This window comes from Stegastes partitus, unplaced genomic scaffold, assembly GCF_000690725.1.
Source record: "Stegastes partitus isolate 25-593 unplaced genomic scaffold, Stegastes_partitus-1.0.2 Scaffold866, whole genome shotgun sequence".
Taxonomy (NCBI): Eukaryota; Metazoa; Chordata; class Actinopteri; family Pomacentridae; genus Stegastes; species Stegastes partitus.
This window is the reverse complement of record NW_007578597.1, coordinates 168,438-185,111: the sequence shown is the minus strand read 5'-3', so window position 1 is coordinate 185,111 and position 16,674 is coordinate 168,438. Positions and strand designations below refer to the sequence as shown.

The 16,674-nt window shown below is 50.2% G+C and overlaps 1 protein-coding gene across 6 annotated transcripts in view; it reads right to left on the bottom strand.

Moving 5' to 3' along the window:
- Positions 1-16,674, bottom strand: part of rxrgb (retinoid X receptor, gamma b) — a 26,551-nt gene that overhangs the window by 2,749 nt on the left and 7,128 nt on the right. For 4 of the 6 annotated variants that reach the window (XM_008293233.1, XM_008293235.1, XM_008293236.1 and 1 more), the window contains exons 2-9: positions 9,153-9,388; positions 4,752-4,896; positions 4,288-4,467; positions 3,874-4,034; positions 2,515-2,644; positions 2,002-2,134; positions 923-1,014; positions 583-688 (exon numbers count right to left, since the gene is read on the bottom strand). In XM_008293233.1, the coding sequence (XP_008291455.1) occupies positions 583-688; positions 923-1,014; positions 2,002-2,134; positions 2,515-2,644; positions 3,874-4,034; positions 4,288-4,467; positions 4,752-4,896; positions 9,153-9,388 (1,183 nt within the window). Of the gene's footprint in view, positions 1-582; positions 689-922; positions 1,015-2,001; positions 2,135-2,514; positions 2,645-3,873; positions 4,035-4,287; positions 4,468-4,751; positions 4,897-9,152; positions 9,389-10,236; positions 10,548-16,674 lie in introns of those variants that run through there. The other 2 variants (XM_008293234.1, XM_008293237.1) reach the window with 2 other exon arrangements.

The following is a 16,674-nucleotide window of genomic DNA, read 5'->3' as shown; positions in this document are numbered from 1 at the left end:
CCTGGTTCTACCTGAACCACCTGGACAGCTTCAGCGTTGCTGGACTGCTCATTTAACATTCTATGAAATGAGGAATTTAAATTCTGCTGGGTTCAGTAGAATTTAAATTCTGCTGGGTTCAGTAGAACTGGGTTCAGTAGAACTGGGCTCAGTAGAACTGGGCTCAGTAGAACTCACTGTGAATGTCTTCATGTGCATTTCCACACACTGGAGAACTGGGAGCATTTTACGTGACACTCAGGGGATAAATGCAGGAACCTTATAGGATAACATACATGTACCGTACAGATGTGAAACCAGACAGCAGAACCTGAACCTGAGTGGTTCTGTGTCACTCTGAGCTGCTGCATGAGGTGAGTGTCCGACGTAGGGACAGTAGAAACGTGGCCTCTGACCTCCCAGAGACCGTTTCTCTCATTCAGCTCCTAAAGGTACCGATAAATGATCAGGTGGACCCAACCCACCGTCAGCTTCTGTCCACTCAGAAGTACTGCTGCAGTCGGGTCAAAGTTCTGTTCTTGTGTCAGAGCTGAGCAGCAACACAACGAGAACTCTACTAATGGATGGTGAGAAGATCATCACCTGCCGGGCTGGTCTGGGTACTTCTGCTTCGTGTACGACTCCAGCGAGGCGTAGACCTTTTCCCTTAAAGCCTCGACCTCCGGCGGGTTGGACAAACCTTTGGCATCTGAAACAAACACACGGTCCAAGTCAGACACGACCGCGTAGCCACACCTGCAGCCGTCAGCAGTCTCAGCTACGTGAGGTCGAACCAGAAGTGGAGCCATGGTGTCACGAGGCCACTGCGTGGTTCCTGCTGAACACATGACGTGAAACAAGCCAAAACCCAAACAGAACATCTGCAACACAAACATGAAGGTAAGCAGGACGGCGTCTCTGCTCTGGCTTGTCTCACACTGACCCGGATTGAAGAGGACGATGGCTCGCAGGCAGCCCAGCTCCGTCTTGTCCATCTGCATGTCCTTCATTTTAGAAACCAGCTCTGTCAGGACTCTGCAGGAGAACACATCAGTCAGTCAGTAACCAGGTCCGTGTACCGAGGACTGACGGGTTTGTTTTATGGAGGATGACGGTGCTGATGACTGGGTATCAGGAAAGGCCACAAACCCATACCAGACATTAAAGGGACTGTTTAAACAGCAGGTGACGGCCGGAACCGCTGGCTCAGGACTCTTCATTAATCAGGGCGACTACAGCTGATTGTGTAAATCAGACACAGGAGGGAATAAATCAGGACGCTGTCTGGTCATGTGTGATGGACTCACACTCATCAGTTTGTCTGCTGCTGCTCTTCTGCTCTCGTCATGTTTCACTGTTCTGTCCCTTTGTAGCCCACTAACGTCCAGATCTTAAAGCATGAGCAGCTACTGTCTACCAGACACTGTTCCTGCTGCCTTCTAGCTTCGTTAGCGTAGCTTCAGCCACGTGAGAGGAGCTACTGTCCTGATCTGTGGCAACTTGTTCAGTTTCCTCTGCTGGAGAGACGACAGACAGAGAAGTCCTGAAGTAGTGCCATGAGTTTATCAGTAGTGGTCGATTAGAAATCAATAATCATCACATCTACACCTTAGTCCTCTGGACTGTGGGAGGAAGCCGGAGAACCTGGAGAGAACCCGGAGAGAACCCGGAGAGAACCCACGCTGCACTGGGAGAACATGGAGACTCCACGCAGGAAGATCCCGGGTGTCCTCACCGGGACGCCGACCGGCGACCTTCTAGCTGTGAGGCCACGGTGCTAACCACCGGTGTATCCCTGATGTGCATCTTTCATTCCTTATTAAATCCTTTGCCCGTCTTCACAAACATGTTCACCTGAACCTGAGTACCATCAGAACGTGTGCGGCTGTAACAGATCCAGTTCACTAACAGAGCCGTCTGTTGCATCATCTCAGACGGGCTGGACGTTCTGACTCCCCTCCACGTCTCCGGTGTGAACGCTAGCTGTGTAAACTGTGTGTATGAGGAAGCCATGTCTCCTACCGATCAAAGATGGATCCCACTCCAGCGCTGTGGGCGCTGCTTCTGTGCACGTGCAGACCTGTAGCCAGCAGGATGCCGTCTTTAACCGTGACCGAGCGATGCGAGAAGGAAGCGATGAGCAGCTCGTTCCAGCCTGGATGTGACAGAAACACACCAACCATGAAACGGTGTCGGCTCCACGGTTAGAGTCCCTCTCGGGCTGGTTCCAGGGACTCCTGTCGGGTCTGCTGCGTGACTTCTTGACCTGGCGTGTCTGTGAACTCTCCCCCCAGCAGAGGGCAGCGCTGTGCAACCCACACTGCTGGGACTGGGCAAGTGGTCCAGTTCTGTCTGCTTTCACTGCTCTATTAAAGGAGCTGGCAGAGCGTGAGCCGTGCAGCAGACTTACATCGACGGCATGTCTGGGGACGAACAGCTCCTCGGCACACTCGAGGACGGGAGGTCACAGAAAGGCCCGTCTACTCTCACGTGTTCTGGATGTGTGTGTTTAAAGTAACGGACACGCTGTCCTACCTGCTCGTAGTAGGATGACCTGGTCGTCGAGGGGCAGCTCGGAGAAGTGCGGGATCCTTTTGGCCCACTCCACCAAAGTGAAGAGCTGCTTGTCTGCTGCCTGGCAGATATTGGTGACGGGGTCGTTGGTCTGGAGGGAACCAGGAGGAGATGCCAAAGCAACAGTCAGTCAGCGTGCTGGGAGGAAGCCTCTCTCTGACAACAGTTCGGCAGCAGGTGCAGCTGTGTCTATATTTGGGTGATCTGTAAACCAACTATTTCCTCTCGTGACTTGTGAAAGTTTTTAGACTCTCTTGAAGTTCACACACAGACAGAGAGCTCTAAAGACGGCAGACATCGCACAGGACCACACAGTTCATCACGGAGCTGCTGTCCTGGCTGCTTGAGCTTAAATCCACTAAACTGGCGACTCGGTGTCGACTTAACGTGTTGACTGACTTAAATATCACCCTCTGAGCTTCAGCTCCTCTGTTTGAAACTACGTTTACTTGAAGAAGCTTTCATCAGAGCCAGAAACTGTAAGAACAGGAATACCCTCCAGACGTTCGGCTTTCCGACGGCCCTTGAACGTACCATCTGTGTCGTGTGGTTCTATCAGGAAACAATCCAAAGCCCTTATTCTACATGCCTCCAATGCTACAAATAAAATGTTTGTACCAGATCCTTTGGAGAACAACTGAATCTGCACTCGTAACTAAAACCAGGCCCGACCGACTGACTGTGACCAGAGCAGCAGCAGCCTGGACGTAAACAGGAAGGAGGACGCCGGCCAGCGTCAAAAACCATCAGTCTGTGGAGGTTGGAAAAGGTTGGAAACGGTGTACGTATTGATTCCAGTTGTCTTTTTTCAGGGTTCTACGGCCGTGTAACAGCACCAAGGTCCAAAAAGACACACTGGAGCTCTCCTGTGCTGTTTGCATGGAGGTGCAGGACTTTATGTTGCTGCACAAGTCGAGCTCAGGGTGAGCACCAACGTGACCGGAGCCAATAAAACACAGTTTGGGGGTTCAAGGGTTGAACTGGTTCTTCAGTCGGACTGTCAGTGAACATCAACCAGTTCAGTCCAACCAGAGAGCAGCTGGACTGAGTCATGGAGCCTGGATTCAGCCCCACACGGACCTGATCAGCCTGTGTTATGCTAATTAGCTTACTAATCAGAACATCATCAGTGTTCAGAGGTTGTCTTCTCCATACATTCAGCTTCACAACAAACCAACAATCTGGTTTGTTCAGCTGCTGCACACTTTTTAACAGGTTACCAGATGGTTACCATAACGAGCTCTGTCTGGTGGGCCCGGCCTCAGCCTCTGTGATAAATAGTTCAGAGGTCAAACCAGATCCAGCGTCTGTGGTTCTTACCGAGTTTCCGGGGCTGCCGTCGCTGTACGTCTCTGTTTTGGGCTCCACGGCCAGCTCGGCGTCCAGGATCTTGTCCACGGGCATGTCTTCGTTAAAGCTGCTGGTAGATTCCACCTCGTTCTCCCCTCGCTCCTTCCCCCGCTGCCTCTCCTCCTGCACCGCTGCACACAAACACAAGGCTACGGTCAGACCTGCCAGCTCAGCGCCGGGACCAGCCGTCCTATCAGCAGCGTTCAGCCACTAAACTCTCAGACTAGCAGCCGATGAGCAGTTTATCAGCTCGCTGGAATACAAAACGAGACAAATCTGCACCTCGACCACAACGCAGCGACGGCAGAAACACACTCCTCCTGTTTGTCATGTATTTAAATGAAGAACCTGGTGCATGCGTGAGCGTGTCAGGCGTGTGCACACCTTCTCTCTTCATGCCCATCGCCAGGCACTTCTGGTAGCGGCAGTACTGGCAGCGGTTTCGCTGGCGCTTGTCAATCAGGCACTCCTTGCTGTCTCGACACGTGTAGGTGAGATCTTTGCGGACGGTCCTCTTGAAGAAGCCTTTGCATCCTTCACAGCTGTACACGCCGTAGTGCTTTCCTGCGCACAACACCACAACAGGACATCAGCTCTGCCCTGAGCCGCAGCAGAGGCGCCGCCAGGCCGCAAACGCTGACGCAAGTTTGGCTTGAAATGATGTTGCTGACAGTAAATACACTGACCACAAACAACACAGATGTTTAGAGCAAGAAAAATGAGGACTACACCTGACAAAGTGCTCGACAGGTAACCTTGAACCGGTCTGTGTGTGTCTGGTATCTGCCCTCAGCTGGTGTCCATGCTGCCCTGAGTCTAAACGTTCTCCCTCCATCCTGGAAGCTTACCTGAGGAGCGGTCTCCACAAATGGCACAGATGTGCTTCGACATTCCCCCCGGGCTCGTACACTGGTAGTTGATGTTTCCCAGGTTCTGCAGGCCCGGCGGAGGCTTGATGTCCTCCGAGCTGCTAACACTGTTCATAGAGTTCATCTGGGGATGACAGGAAGACAGAAGAAAGAACGGAGACAAAGAGTTGAAGCTGAGGTGACAGAGCTGAGCAGAGCAGAGCGAAAGGAGGCGGCCGAGGGGAAGTGAGAGGGAAGCAGTCTCATGACACTCTCTCCCTTCCTCTTCTCTCTCATTTTGTCTTCCGCTTGTATTATTTCTCTCTCTCCCTCCACCCACACACATTGCTGTGAAAATGTCTCAGGGTGTGATCACATGCTGCGCCGGTGGGAGGGGCCTCCGAGGCTTGTAATACAGGTTTCTAATGTTTGTTGACAGGGAGAGGCAGCAGAGAGGAGGATCACGTGTGCGCCGCTGCAGTTTCATGGAGCCGACAGCAGAGTGCGCTGGTGTACAATCAACTTCTACTCTTGTTTCATGGCGTCGTAACGTCGTTATAAGGCTCAGAAGACGTCTGAATTCTCTCTACTTGCAGTCCCGGCGGCGCTGTTTCCAAAGCGGGCCGGACTTTACAGCACCATAAAAACTGAGTCTGTAAAACTGTGACAGAGCAAAGAACAAGCAGGAACTGCCTGAGCTTCTCGGGGTTGTTCTCCCCTCGGCGACGGTCCGACAGCATCCTCGACGTGTCACTAGACGGCAGAGTGCTGTATTTATGGATCTCTTTGACCTGAAATGAGTTTCTCATCTTTTTGTATGAAGAAACACAAACAACAACCTCGAGACCGGAGACACTAAGACTTCAAAACAAAGCAAAATAAATGGCCACGTCTTTGTTTGTAGCTACTCATGATGGCATCCCAGGATGAAGGCAGGTTCACCTGGACAGGTAACCAGTCTATCACAGGGCTACACTTAGAGACAGACAACCAAGCACACTCACATTCACACCTACGGACAATTTACAATCACCAATTAACCTCAGCATGTTTCTGGACTGTGGGAGGAAGCCGGAGAACCCGGAGAGAACCCACGCTGCACGGGGAGAACATGGAGACTCCACGCAGGAAGATCCCGGGTGTCCTCACCGGGACGTGAACCGGCGACCTTCTAGCTGTGAGGCCACGGTGCTAACCACTGAGCCACCTGCAGCCCCTCATGATGAATGAAATACTCTAACACAGGGTCCTGGAGCTGACCTCAGTGAGGAACACTGATCTCCACCCACACGGTGAAACTACTGCATGAATCAGAGATAAGGTCTGAAACGTGTCCAAGACCGAGCAACAAGTCGGATTTCCTTTGAGATGGTCTGCCTCTTTATCTTATCACCGTTCTGCCCTTTGAGCCTCACACAGCCTTATTTATGCTTGTTTAGTTGTTTATGTGCAAACATCTGCATCCCCACCAGGACCACTGACCTACACATGCCCTCGTGTCCTATATATCTGATGCGGCGTGACAGCATATAGGGCATCCTTCCCACCGTCACCTCAGGCTCTCCCTATCACTTATTTACAGCGAGCACTCCTCTAATGGCAGCCTGAACTTGGGCCTGTGTGGCTGTGACCTTCCAGCCGAGGAGAGGTTTTCTCTCTGCCGCCTTTCAGTTGGTCTCCGGTCTTCTATGTGGCGGCCGTCCTGGATGCCCCGCGGTCACACATACTCCAATGAGCACTCATCCACGCAGCGGCCAGCCGGTGCCGAGCAGCGCCCTCCTCCTCGCCGTACAACAACGGTTTCACAAATAATTAATTTCAAGTGGCTTGTAAAAAATAGCTCGTACGACGCAAACAGTTGTTCAGACAACATGCTGCTTTGGACGAATTACGAGCTGCTGCAGAAAAACAGGGCTACAAGCAGTGCGTATGGATTATTGATGCATCATGCATTCTTTATTCAGCACATGCTATGAAGAACATACGACAGCGTACATGCAGGACCGGCCTTTAATGGGTCACACATGCATCTCCGTCGCTACAAACGTTTATGAGCGAAACAAAAACAAAAATCGCTTTAATATCGAGAAAAATAAAAAAGACAACAATCGGTGACACGAACACAGCTGAAAGAATCAATTGATGGGTTTGTTGAGATGATGATGAGGGACTGAGTTTAGAAAATCACAGACTGATTAATTCTTCAGGGAAATAAAACCACTAAATACAAACTGAAGTCACAATAAAGCATTCATTAATCAGTCTGAAAAGGATACGAACAGGGCACCTCATCTCATTTATAACCCTGAGAAAACTAATTATTAACTAGATTTCTGAATCTTTTCTCTGGCTGCTGTTTTTTTTACAAGATTTTTACAATCTTCAGTAATAAATTTATGTGTAATTTCCAGCATACGATCAGAAACTGCTGATTCAGTCGGACATACAACTAAAAAATCCTTTTTATTCGGCAGCTGTTTAATATTGAGACTCAGAACAAAGGTCCAATCAGGGACGTAAATGCAAATACAGCTGAAAGAATCAGTCATTCCATGTTTGTTTGGGGCAGATGATTCCTGATTTTGTTCAGGAAAAAGGGGAAAAACAGCACAGAATCAACCAAATTCAGCCTCTGATGCATTAAAACAGCCATTAATCAACGTGAAGGGTTTTTAATATAACTAATAAAAATGCAGAACCATAAAATAACTAATTATTAAATCAGATCTGTCATTTTTCCTCTTGCTGCAGTTACAGATCAGACTCCAGCTGAGCGACACACACTCTCCTCCATCACTTACATATTTGTGTCATTTCCAGTATATTATTCAGAAAGAACGAGGAGGCACACAAGGAAGAAATGTTTTCATTCAGTAATTACTCAACACTGTGAATAATAAAAAGACATAATCAGTGATGTCAGGCAAACACAGCTCCGTCGGTTAACGGCCGTGTCGGGCTGATGGTTAATGACTTAGTTTAGAAAATCGTTGAGTAATTAATTCTTAAGGAAAATATTAATGCAAATAAGTCGAAGCCTCTACGCACAGCTCAACGCCACTGGTGCATGGAAACAGCGATTAATCAATGTGAAGGCTAAATAATAAAGCTAACGTCATTTAGAACCATAAAAAACAGCTAATTATCTAATTAGAAGGTTTTCTCTTGCTGCTTTTACAGACGCATTTACAACTAAAGACCTCAGTGAAATAATCAGAATATGAGCTGAAAGAAGAACACTTGTTTTCTAACGATCACTTACAATCTTCATTTAAAGATAGAAGTCGCTGCACATGCTCAGTCGTACACGTATGTGTGGACATACAGCTGTAGGACTGGATTTGAATGTTCCTGCTGAACTCCAGTTCACCCGCGAAAAAACGTACGAGATGCCGCGTGACACAATGACCTGCTGGCTGCTCGGCCACTTTGCTGCTGGCGGGCAGTGAAAAGACGTTACGCCACACAATCATATTAACCACCAGGTCCCGCGGGCCCGGATCCATAGCATGATGGAAGCAATGTGTATCATTGTCTGCTGTGCCCTGCAGCGCTGGCCTCCATCCAGCCTCTCAAGCACACATGTTCGCCGACATGCGTGCTTTCTGTACCAGCGGCTCAGAGCGCCGAGGCCCGTGGGCTTTGTCAGCGGACCACTTACAGGAAGCAGCTGCGCTAGTCCACGGCTAAACGTGCGACCTGTGTGCTGTTTGTTACTTAACCTGGAAGATGCAGACTGACTGAGGCAGGAGCTGTGATGGGGTCATAAGCAGCTCCAGTGTAACAGCTGTCATAAAAGGAAAGTGTGGGCCTTCATGTGCACAGAAACCAGAGGAAACAAACGGGGTCTCCTCAGTAATCCATTAAAGGGCTAATCGTCGGACCGCGTCTGAAGTCCCCCCCTTGCTTGACAGTAGTAACTCAGAACTCAGGCATGACCTTTAGGGCGAGAAATTTAAAGGTCAGTGGGAGGGTAGGAGAGCGAGGGGAAAGCCAAGGTATGCAGCCAAACACATTGGATATGGCCGGCCTTCAACCTCATGTCTGCTAGTCGGAGATTCCAAGAAGGAAAGGCACACGATGAACCAAAGAACATGATAGTTAGCGTGTGTGGACCTTTGCCAAAGCAGCAGTCACATGAAGTAGTAGCTGCATTCTGAGCTGCCACTGAAACACGTGTCATGCTGGAGACTGCAGGTCTTCTGACAGGGGCAGCTTTGAAAAGGGAATCTGCCCACCAAGGGGCGAGATCAGGGCATTAACGTACAACTAATCATAAACCTTATTCATGTTCAGTCCAAAGGTGCCGTCTCCTACCATAAAACACAGCGTTCTAGCTCCGGAGCTTCCAGACGGTCCGTCGTTATCTCACGGCCGCCGAACACCCACACCTTTTCTCACCTGCGGACTGCCGAGCGGTCCAAAGTTCATGTTGGGAGTCGACTGCAGCGACACAGACGGGGAGCCCAGCGACGATGTGATGACGGGGTAGGGCGAGGCCAGGCCGTTCATGGGCGAGCCCAGCGCGGACATGGCGGACGGCAGCGGCCTGGAGGTGCTGATGACTGACGGGTGGCCCACCATGCCGCCCATCGACGGAGGATGAGTGTGAGCTGTACTCATCGGCCCTGTAGAGTCTGGAGGAGAGAGGTTGAAAAGAAATGAGTGGAACAGATTTACGCTGAGCTGGCTGAGCGGCGGCGGCTCAGTCGAAGGCATCTGTGGCGTCACGCTGTGTCTTTGTGAGGCTTGTAAATATAATTATAGCTGTGAGAGAGAATCTGTCGGGTCGTCGTAGGTGGTGTCGTGTTGGACTGCACTTCGTTTAAAGGCATTTCTAATATTTATGTAAATATATGAACAGAACCCATTAATTACCTCCTGAAGCAGAAACAAAAACGAAAATAATCCAGTCTTTTAAAACACATGCAAAATAAAACAGCAGTCAAGCTACGCGTATGGATTAACTCTGCCATAAAGCTGAACAGGTCAGCAACGATTTGCTTCTTTACTCACACAACAGGCCCGACACATTCCTCAGAAGGACCGGTTCTGGACAAATAATAACGATTAGCTCTGTTTTGGTCTCCTCCATCTCCAGAGGGAAAATCTGATGATTTAGCTGCTGAAGGCTCACCTAACTTGGTCTGTCTGACATTTGGAGCCGAGCAAATCGCTTAAAGTGCTTTAAAATGAGCTTTTTACCTAAAGAACAGCTGCCCGACAGTCCAGAACCACACCGATGAGCGCGCGGATCATAAACCTGAAGCAATGACCTGACAGACACGAAAACACTGAGCTGCATGACGAGACCACAGCGTCCTCAGTGGGTATGAGCGACGCCTTTTGTGGGATCTTTAGTCATCTGATCTATTGGTAGCATAACGATACTGACTACAGAAGCTTTAAGATTGAATTAAAACACCGTAAAATCACATTTTAAAGTGACAAGAAATATTTGCCAATGCCCTCGAGCTCCACGTACAGCTGAAGGCGTGCGCCCAGGATGAACACCTGCATGAGGCCGTTCTGTCCATCAGTACCGGGGCTCTCTGCTGTCAGAGCGCCGTCGGTGCAGCTCGCGGAGTGAAGCCCGTCTGACTTTGGTGGCTGGCTGCTGACTTTGCATCCACTGATGTGAACTGACAGGCTGGCATTTACGTACGTGACCTACTTAGAGAAGCTGTCAGTCAGCCGGCCAGCAGGGCGTGGTGTGTAATTTCATGCATGTGTTTGTAACTGTGAGCAAGACGGATTGTAGCAGGTATCCTCGTACAGTACAGCCCGGACCGACATGGACCGTACACAGAACCAACACATACAAATGTCACACGTGAAATCGGCGCCGCGTCTCTGGGCTGCTGTGATGACTCAAAGAAAACCGGCTGTTCTTGAGCAAAATGTGAGTGATGAGGAGCGACAGCCATCACGCGGACGCTCGGATTAATCCGCAGAAGCTGGTGTTTGAGTGCCGCCGCTGTCCGCCCACCTTCACGGTCAGCTCACACACAGCGCGGTACTGGGCCCAGCGCCACCGTCCTCGCTAAATGTCACATTCCTGCGTCCTGTGTGTGCGAAGGTGGGCGGAGGCGTGATGAGGACAACGAACAGCGCCTGTGTTGTGGTAACTTCAATGATGGCCGTTTCTGATCCGCTTCAACCTCAGAGATCAGTTTGTCTTGTCTAGCAGAGAAAACTGAAATCCTTCCTTCCCTGACAACACATTTCATCTGTGAGGTCTTTCAGCCACTCACGGTCCAGGAGAACCGGGCCTGTTCTGTCTCACAAATGACCCAAAGTTGCTAAAAAATAAATGACGCATTTACATTATTTCTGCTTCAGAGATGAAATGAGAGGCGCTCTAACTGTGCACACGGGTCAGGTTTGGTATGTGCAGACCGTCACAGAGCTGCAGCAGAGAGCCGGTTCCCTGACCCGATGTAACCGGTACTGTTCCTCCTGTTCATCAGCTCCAGCTGCTTTCTGTTTGACGTGATAGCAAACTGAACATCCCTGGATTCTGGACCGTTGGTCACACTGAACAAGACACCTGAAACCTGACATTCTGACCTTTTAGGGTATCTTCTGACATTTTCCAGACCAAACAACTACTAAGGGAGAAAAGGTTCTGGAAACCCATCCATACTGAAAACAGCCACGAGTTGCAGCTCCAGACTTTGGTGTAACTAAACTCTGAGGCTGCCAACCTGTCAGTCACTTGGTCAGTGTGTTCTCATAAAGACGTTACATCGACAGCTTCTCAGATGAATCCACAGTTTTCAGTGACAGGAGGAAGAATCTGTGAACTGTCCTGTGTTTGACCTCAGCCTCACAGAGACCGCCACGCTTCACTTATCCTGCATCTTCCGAGACACAGTCGGAGTCGTCTCCAAAGGAACTAACGCCACGTCGAGGGAGTGTGGCTGCATTGAGATAAAGTGGAGTGTAAACTTTCATCTGACATCTTAACAACCAACACGACAGATCACCTCAAAACACCAGCTGGTAAAGTTCTGAGACTGTATGAATACGGGCCGTCTGCTAGCATTTCAGTGTAAAGGAACTGCTTTAAAATGTGTGAATAAGCTGCAAATACCAGCTTCATGCTTCTTTAAGATTCAAGCCAGCAGGTGGAGGAACTCCATCTGAATAACCACACTGGTCGACTTTTTTCTCTTCTTTTCTTTTCCCTCGATCTGAAAACTCAGCTTCGGGCTCACGCTGTGCAGCCATCTCGCTTTTCTCATCATTCCACATTACTGTCAGCCTTTCAGACACTCATCCATACGAACTGTGCATCATCAAGACAGAAACGCTTCCTCACACCGTCATCTGACAAACTGATCTCGAGTCCTTCTGCTTTTACTGGACCACAGCTGGTGTCGTGAGTGCAGGCTGTGGGTGTGAACAGAACCCTCTGATGAGGCAGGGTGGTCTGTAGACGGACTGGCCCTTTAATTAAAATAACTTCTAATTAGTTTCTCGTTAATTTGCTATTTTTGCTTTCTCTGTAGATGCGTCACTTCCCCGTTTGACTTTAACGGGAATGTACAGATAAACACACTTTTCTCTTGTTTGATCTGAGGACAATGCTAAATGCTAGCACTGACATCCGCTCCATGGAACATCTGTCGGGTCTTTCTTGCCCGGAGGCGGCGGCGGTCCCAGGAACCAGCCCTCTGGACCCGACATGTGCCTCCTGTCTGTGTCCGACTGCTTGTTAACAGCACTTGGCCTGCTTGGCCTGTCCAGTTTGCTAAAGTTTAAAAAGCTGCACGGAACATCTTGCTAAATATCTCGCAATAGTTTTGAAACGCCGTTCTGACACTTAACCCCTGGCAGCGACCGAGGCCCACATGAGTTTCTGCTCCGCATTTAAAAACTTGAAGCAATAAAAGACAGCGGCGGTCATGTTGGGAAACACAGGCGAGAGTCCAACTGCACTTCTCTACAACACAGCTGGCCATTCACTCCCTCTCTGGACGCCAAGGAACAGATGTTGTGCAACATCCTGTTTAGCTCTCAGACTATAGCCTCCACCCCCACGCTCACTCGCCCACTTTCTCCACGAGTGATCCGTCGCAGGCAGAGCGACCCGGGCCTCCCTCTGTCTGCAGCAGTGCTGCCTGAACACACAGTAGAATCAGTCACACTGCTGCTGCATCGTGGGGCTGTGAGAGGGAACAACATGTGCTACCTAGATTTAAATTCAACAATGGTAGGAGTGTTCATGACGTTCTGGTTTTTGTGGAGTGCGTTTTCATCCCAATCAACAAGCTTATGTAATAGAGGACCGTGTACAGCATGTACTGTGTCTGCTTCTGTGCACTGACCCCTCTCTTTATGTGCATGACAAATTCCCTTTGGGGTTCGTAAAGATCCGTTCTATTCTGGTGCCGAGGAAGGGGATACAGCAACGGGGGGGCTATCGTCGCTCCAGCCAAAGGTTGGCTCGTAGAGCTGAACATCAACATGTATCTGGATTGTAAAAGGTGGCAAGAAGAGGGCGGTGACATGGAGCCGGACACAAAAGAGAAAGGGCAGAGGAACTTCTGGACCTCAGACCTCAAGGACTGCTCATTTAAAACTAGTCGTATCTCGTCTCATCTATGCATCATCTACAAATCTGGACAAACAAGCAGAGAGCAGCTTCATCCACAACTCAAAGTGCAGTCTGCAGTCACTGGTACACACACATCTAGAGAGAGTCAGGACGCCACAACTGGCTGCAAATAACAAGAACCTGAAGCTAAGACAGCTCGTACACATTCGATATGAACATGATCTATGTCACTGGAAGTGGAACATCTTCTGGACGGCAGATTGCACAAAACAAGCCTCGACTTCCCCCTTGAGCCTGAACTTCAGGGAGGAAATTTAAGCAGTTTTGAAACTATTAATTGACAAATAGCTCTGACAGTGATGATGGTGTGCTTTCTGCTGCGTCCTGCTTCAACCCTGACACTGCAAATTTCCTGTGACAGCAACTGTAAAACAGCACCTGCATGCTGGAGACGATACCAGAGACAAATGCATTTAGTCCAGAGCTGAGTCTTGGTGGCTGTAACACACAGGGGCAGAACACAGCACATGGGCCGTCAGCTGGTGGGACGCCTGAAAGGGGAATGGTTGGCGAGGTGAGCATGCTTTGTGCGAGCGTGGAAGGAGGCCAGCGTGTTCAGCGGAGGAAGCATAAATCGGCCCAGAGCGGCTCAAAGGGGTCTATCCTTGAACAACCCGCCTCGACCGGCTGTTCCACGCTCACTGTATGTAAATCAGCGCCACACAAGGAAGGAATGCAGAGTCCCGCCACAGGTTTCACAGCAGAGAACCGCACGTGAGCAAACAGCGGGCGGTCCTCCACAGACGGCCTAATAAACACATCGCCGTGGCAGAATTCACAGAGAATCGCTTTCCTGTCGGTCTGTGTTTGAACTCAGGCGCTGCTTCAGCGATTCAGGCGTCTGTTGGAGAGCAAACAGACAGACAGAGCAGTGAAGGGCACCTTTGACCGCTGGCGTCGCAAATCAAAGGTCGCCTGTTGCCAAACTCCTGAACCAAGTTCAAAAGAGTTTTCTGTCTGCAGCAGCCCGGCTGCACTGAGCCCAGAACGACGGCATCGGGGAGATGTTGAACTCAAACTGACCCCCGATTGCAACCACAGATGGCTCCTGAAACTGACGCTTGTCCTGATAAATCACAGCAACGTTGAGCAATACATGTAAACATATACAGCTTATAATACAATCGCTTGTTGGCAGGCCTCTGATATGCCCGTCATGTCAGACACTGACTGTTTGCTCGGTGCATCAGACATCACACTCACACACACTCAGTGGTCAGGGTCAGGGTCAGGGTCAGGGTCAGGGTCAGGTTCAGGATCAGGGTCAGCCCTAGCCCTGACCCTTAACATTAAATCTCTTCAATTTTACACAAAAACTCCCACAATGCCCATTACTGTGATCACTATTTGATCATGTGAGTGCTTTAAAATGCTGAACTGCTCTCGTCTGTTTTACCAAACCGTGAGTGAGATTTTCTCAGATTTCGGGATATAATCTGGACAAAACCAGCAACACCCTGGTTCACATTTCTACTGCTTCCTGGTATTTTTAAGCAGCCAAACAGATCAATCAACACTGTAAATAACTGTCAGCAAAGTCTTCCTGTGACCTCCAGTGATGTTCAGTGCAAACATATCAAACCATGTTGTTTCCAGCGTGCAGAGAGCAGCCAGCCCTCCGACCTGCTGATCAACAGGTTGAAGGAACATCACAGACCACAAACCCTCTAAATCCCTGACTGTTAATTACTGGGCTGTAACTGGATGGAGCGCTCCACTGTGTGGTAATTCAATCAGACCATGGCCCACTAACTAATAATATCTGCTGTCTGGAGAGCAGACCAGCACTGGCTGGGTGGGGGGAGTACAGTGAGGGATAAGTGACGGGGGTGGGAGCAGCAGATCCACTCCTGAACAGCAACACAAGCCTCAATATCCATCAGATTAGCCGCTACAAAGGAGAACCTCCAGCGTGTGCATCGGTCTGGTCGGTGCTTGCTTCTGTCTGTTTTGTGCTTGTGCAGAACGCTCACGTAGCCCGTGTGCGGCTGGCGGTGCTACGACCACATGCCAGAGAACAGAACGCATCCTGAAGCAAACAGCCCACGGAGCTCATTAGACAGAGCCGACATGTAATTAAGAAATCTCCTCGCTGCCAGTCCAGCTCGCCTACGCCGGCCCAGAACCCTCACATCCATGCTCGTTGAACGCCAAAACAGAGGAGGGGAAGAACACAACGTCACCGCCCGTCAAACATTCATTTCTTTGCTAAATGAGGTTGATGTCTGATCAATTGTATCAGTAAATCCTCTTATCCCCGGGTAAGTATCTGCAGCTCAGCGGGCCAGCTGTCAAGAAGGTGGGAGGCCGGGGGAGGAGGGGGAGGCGGGGGAGGAAGGCAGCAATGGATGGGGAGATGGACGGACGGATGGATGGATGGAGGGAGGGATGGGGGAGGGATGGGGGAGGGCGCTGGCTGGCCCGCGTCCCTCCCCCGGCGCTCACATGATCCCGACACCACCAACTCCTAATCTGGCCGCCTGGCTGAGAACATCACATCGTCAGTTGAGAAAAGCTCCTGCTGGTTTTCGGCACAGCTGTGATTCAGGAGATAGAAGTGGTTTGTGGTGAGAGACAGAACGAAGGTCCGCTCGAGCGTTACAGCAAACTGCTCAAAGCTGGTTCAAGGACACCTGGTCCATGTCAGACTGCCTGGACCAGTGTCTCCAGCTACACTATGTGCAGATGCTGCTCCTCTCTTGGTGAAAACACACAGAAATGTAAAAAGAAAAAGGTTCTGTGCCAGCTTGAGCTCATGAACTTCTGTGACCCAAATTTCTGCCCTGTAGAAACCTCTAGCGAACTCTCCTAAAAACAGGAGGCATTAACTCTGCCTCTGCTAGAGTTTGGCAACAGCATGGATTCAGCCGAGCAGAAAGAAATCGCTGGACGTGTCCATAAAGCGCACATCGTATCGCTGCTTCCCCGTATGTAGGCCACGGCTCGCTGTTCCTCCATCCACAAACACAGAGCTGCAGGCGAGATGCAGGAGAGGATCGATGAGGAGGCCGGGGCTGAGACAGGGGACGAGATAAACACTGTTTTGCGAGTGATAAAAAAGTTTGGAGCTTAAACAGCGAGAGCTAACAGAGCGGGCTGACCAAGCAGTCCTGGAAAACAAACAAACAGCTGGACCCACGGGCCCAATGCAAACCGAAGCAGCCGCCACGCCGGGGCTCCGCCTGACGAGGCAACGCTCACACCGGTTCCTAGAAGTCATCTTCAGCTGTTACTGGGGGCCACGGAGGCTACACACACACACACACACACACACACACACACACACACACACACACACAC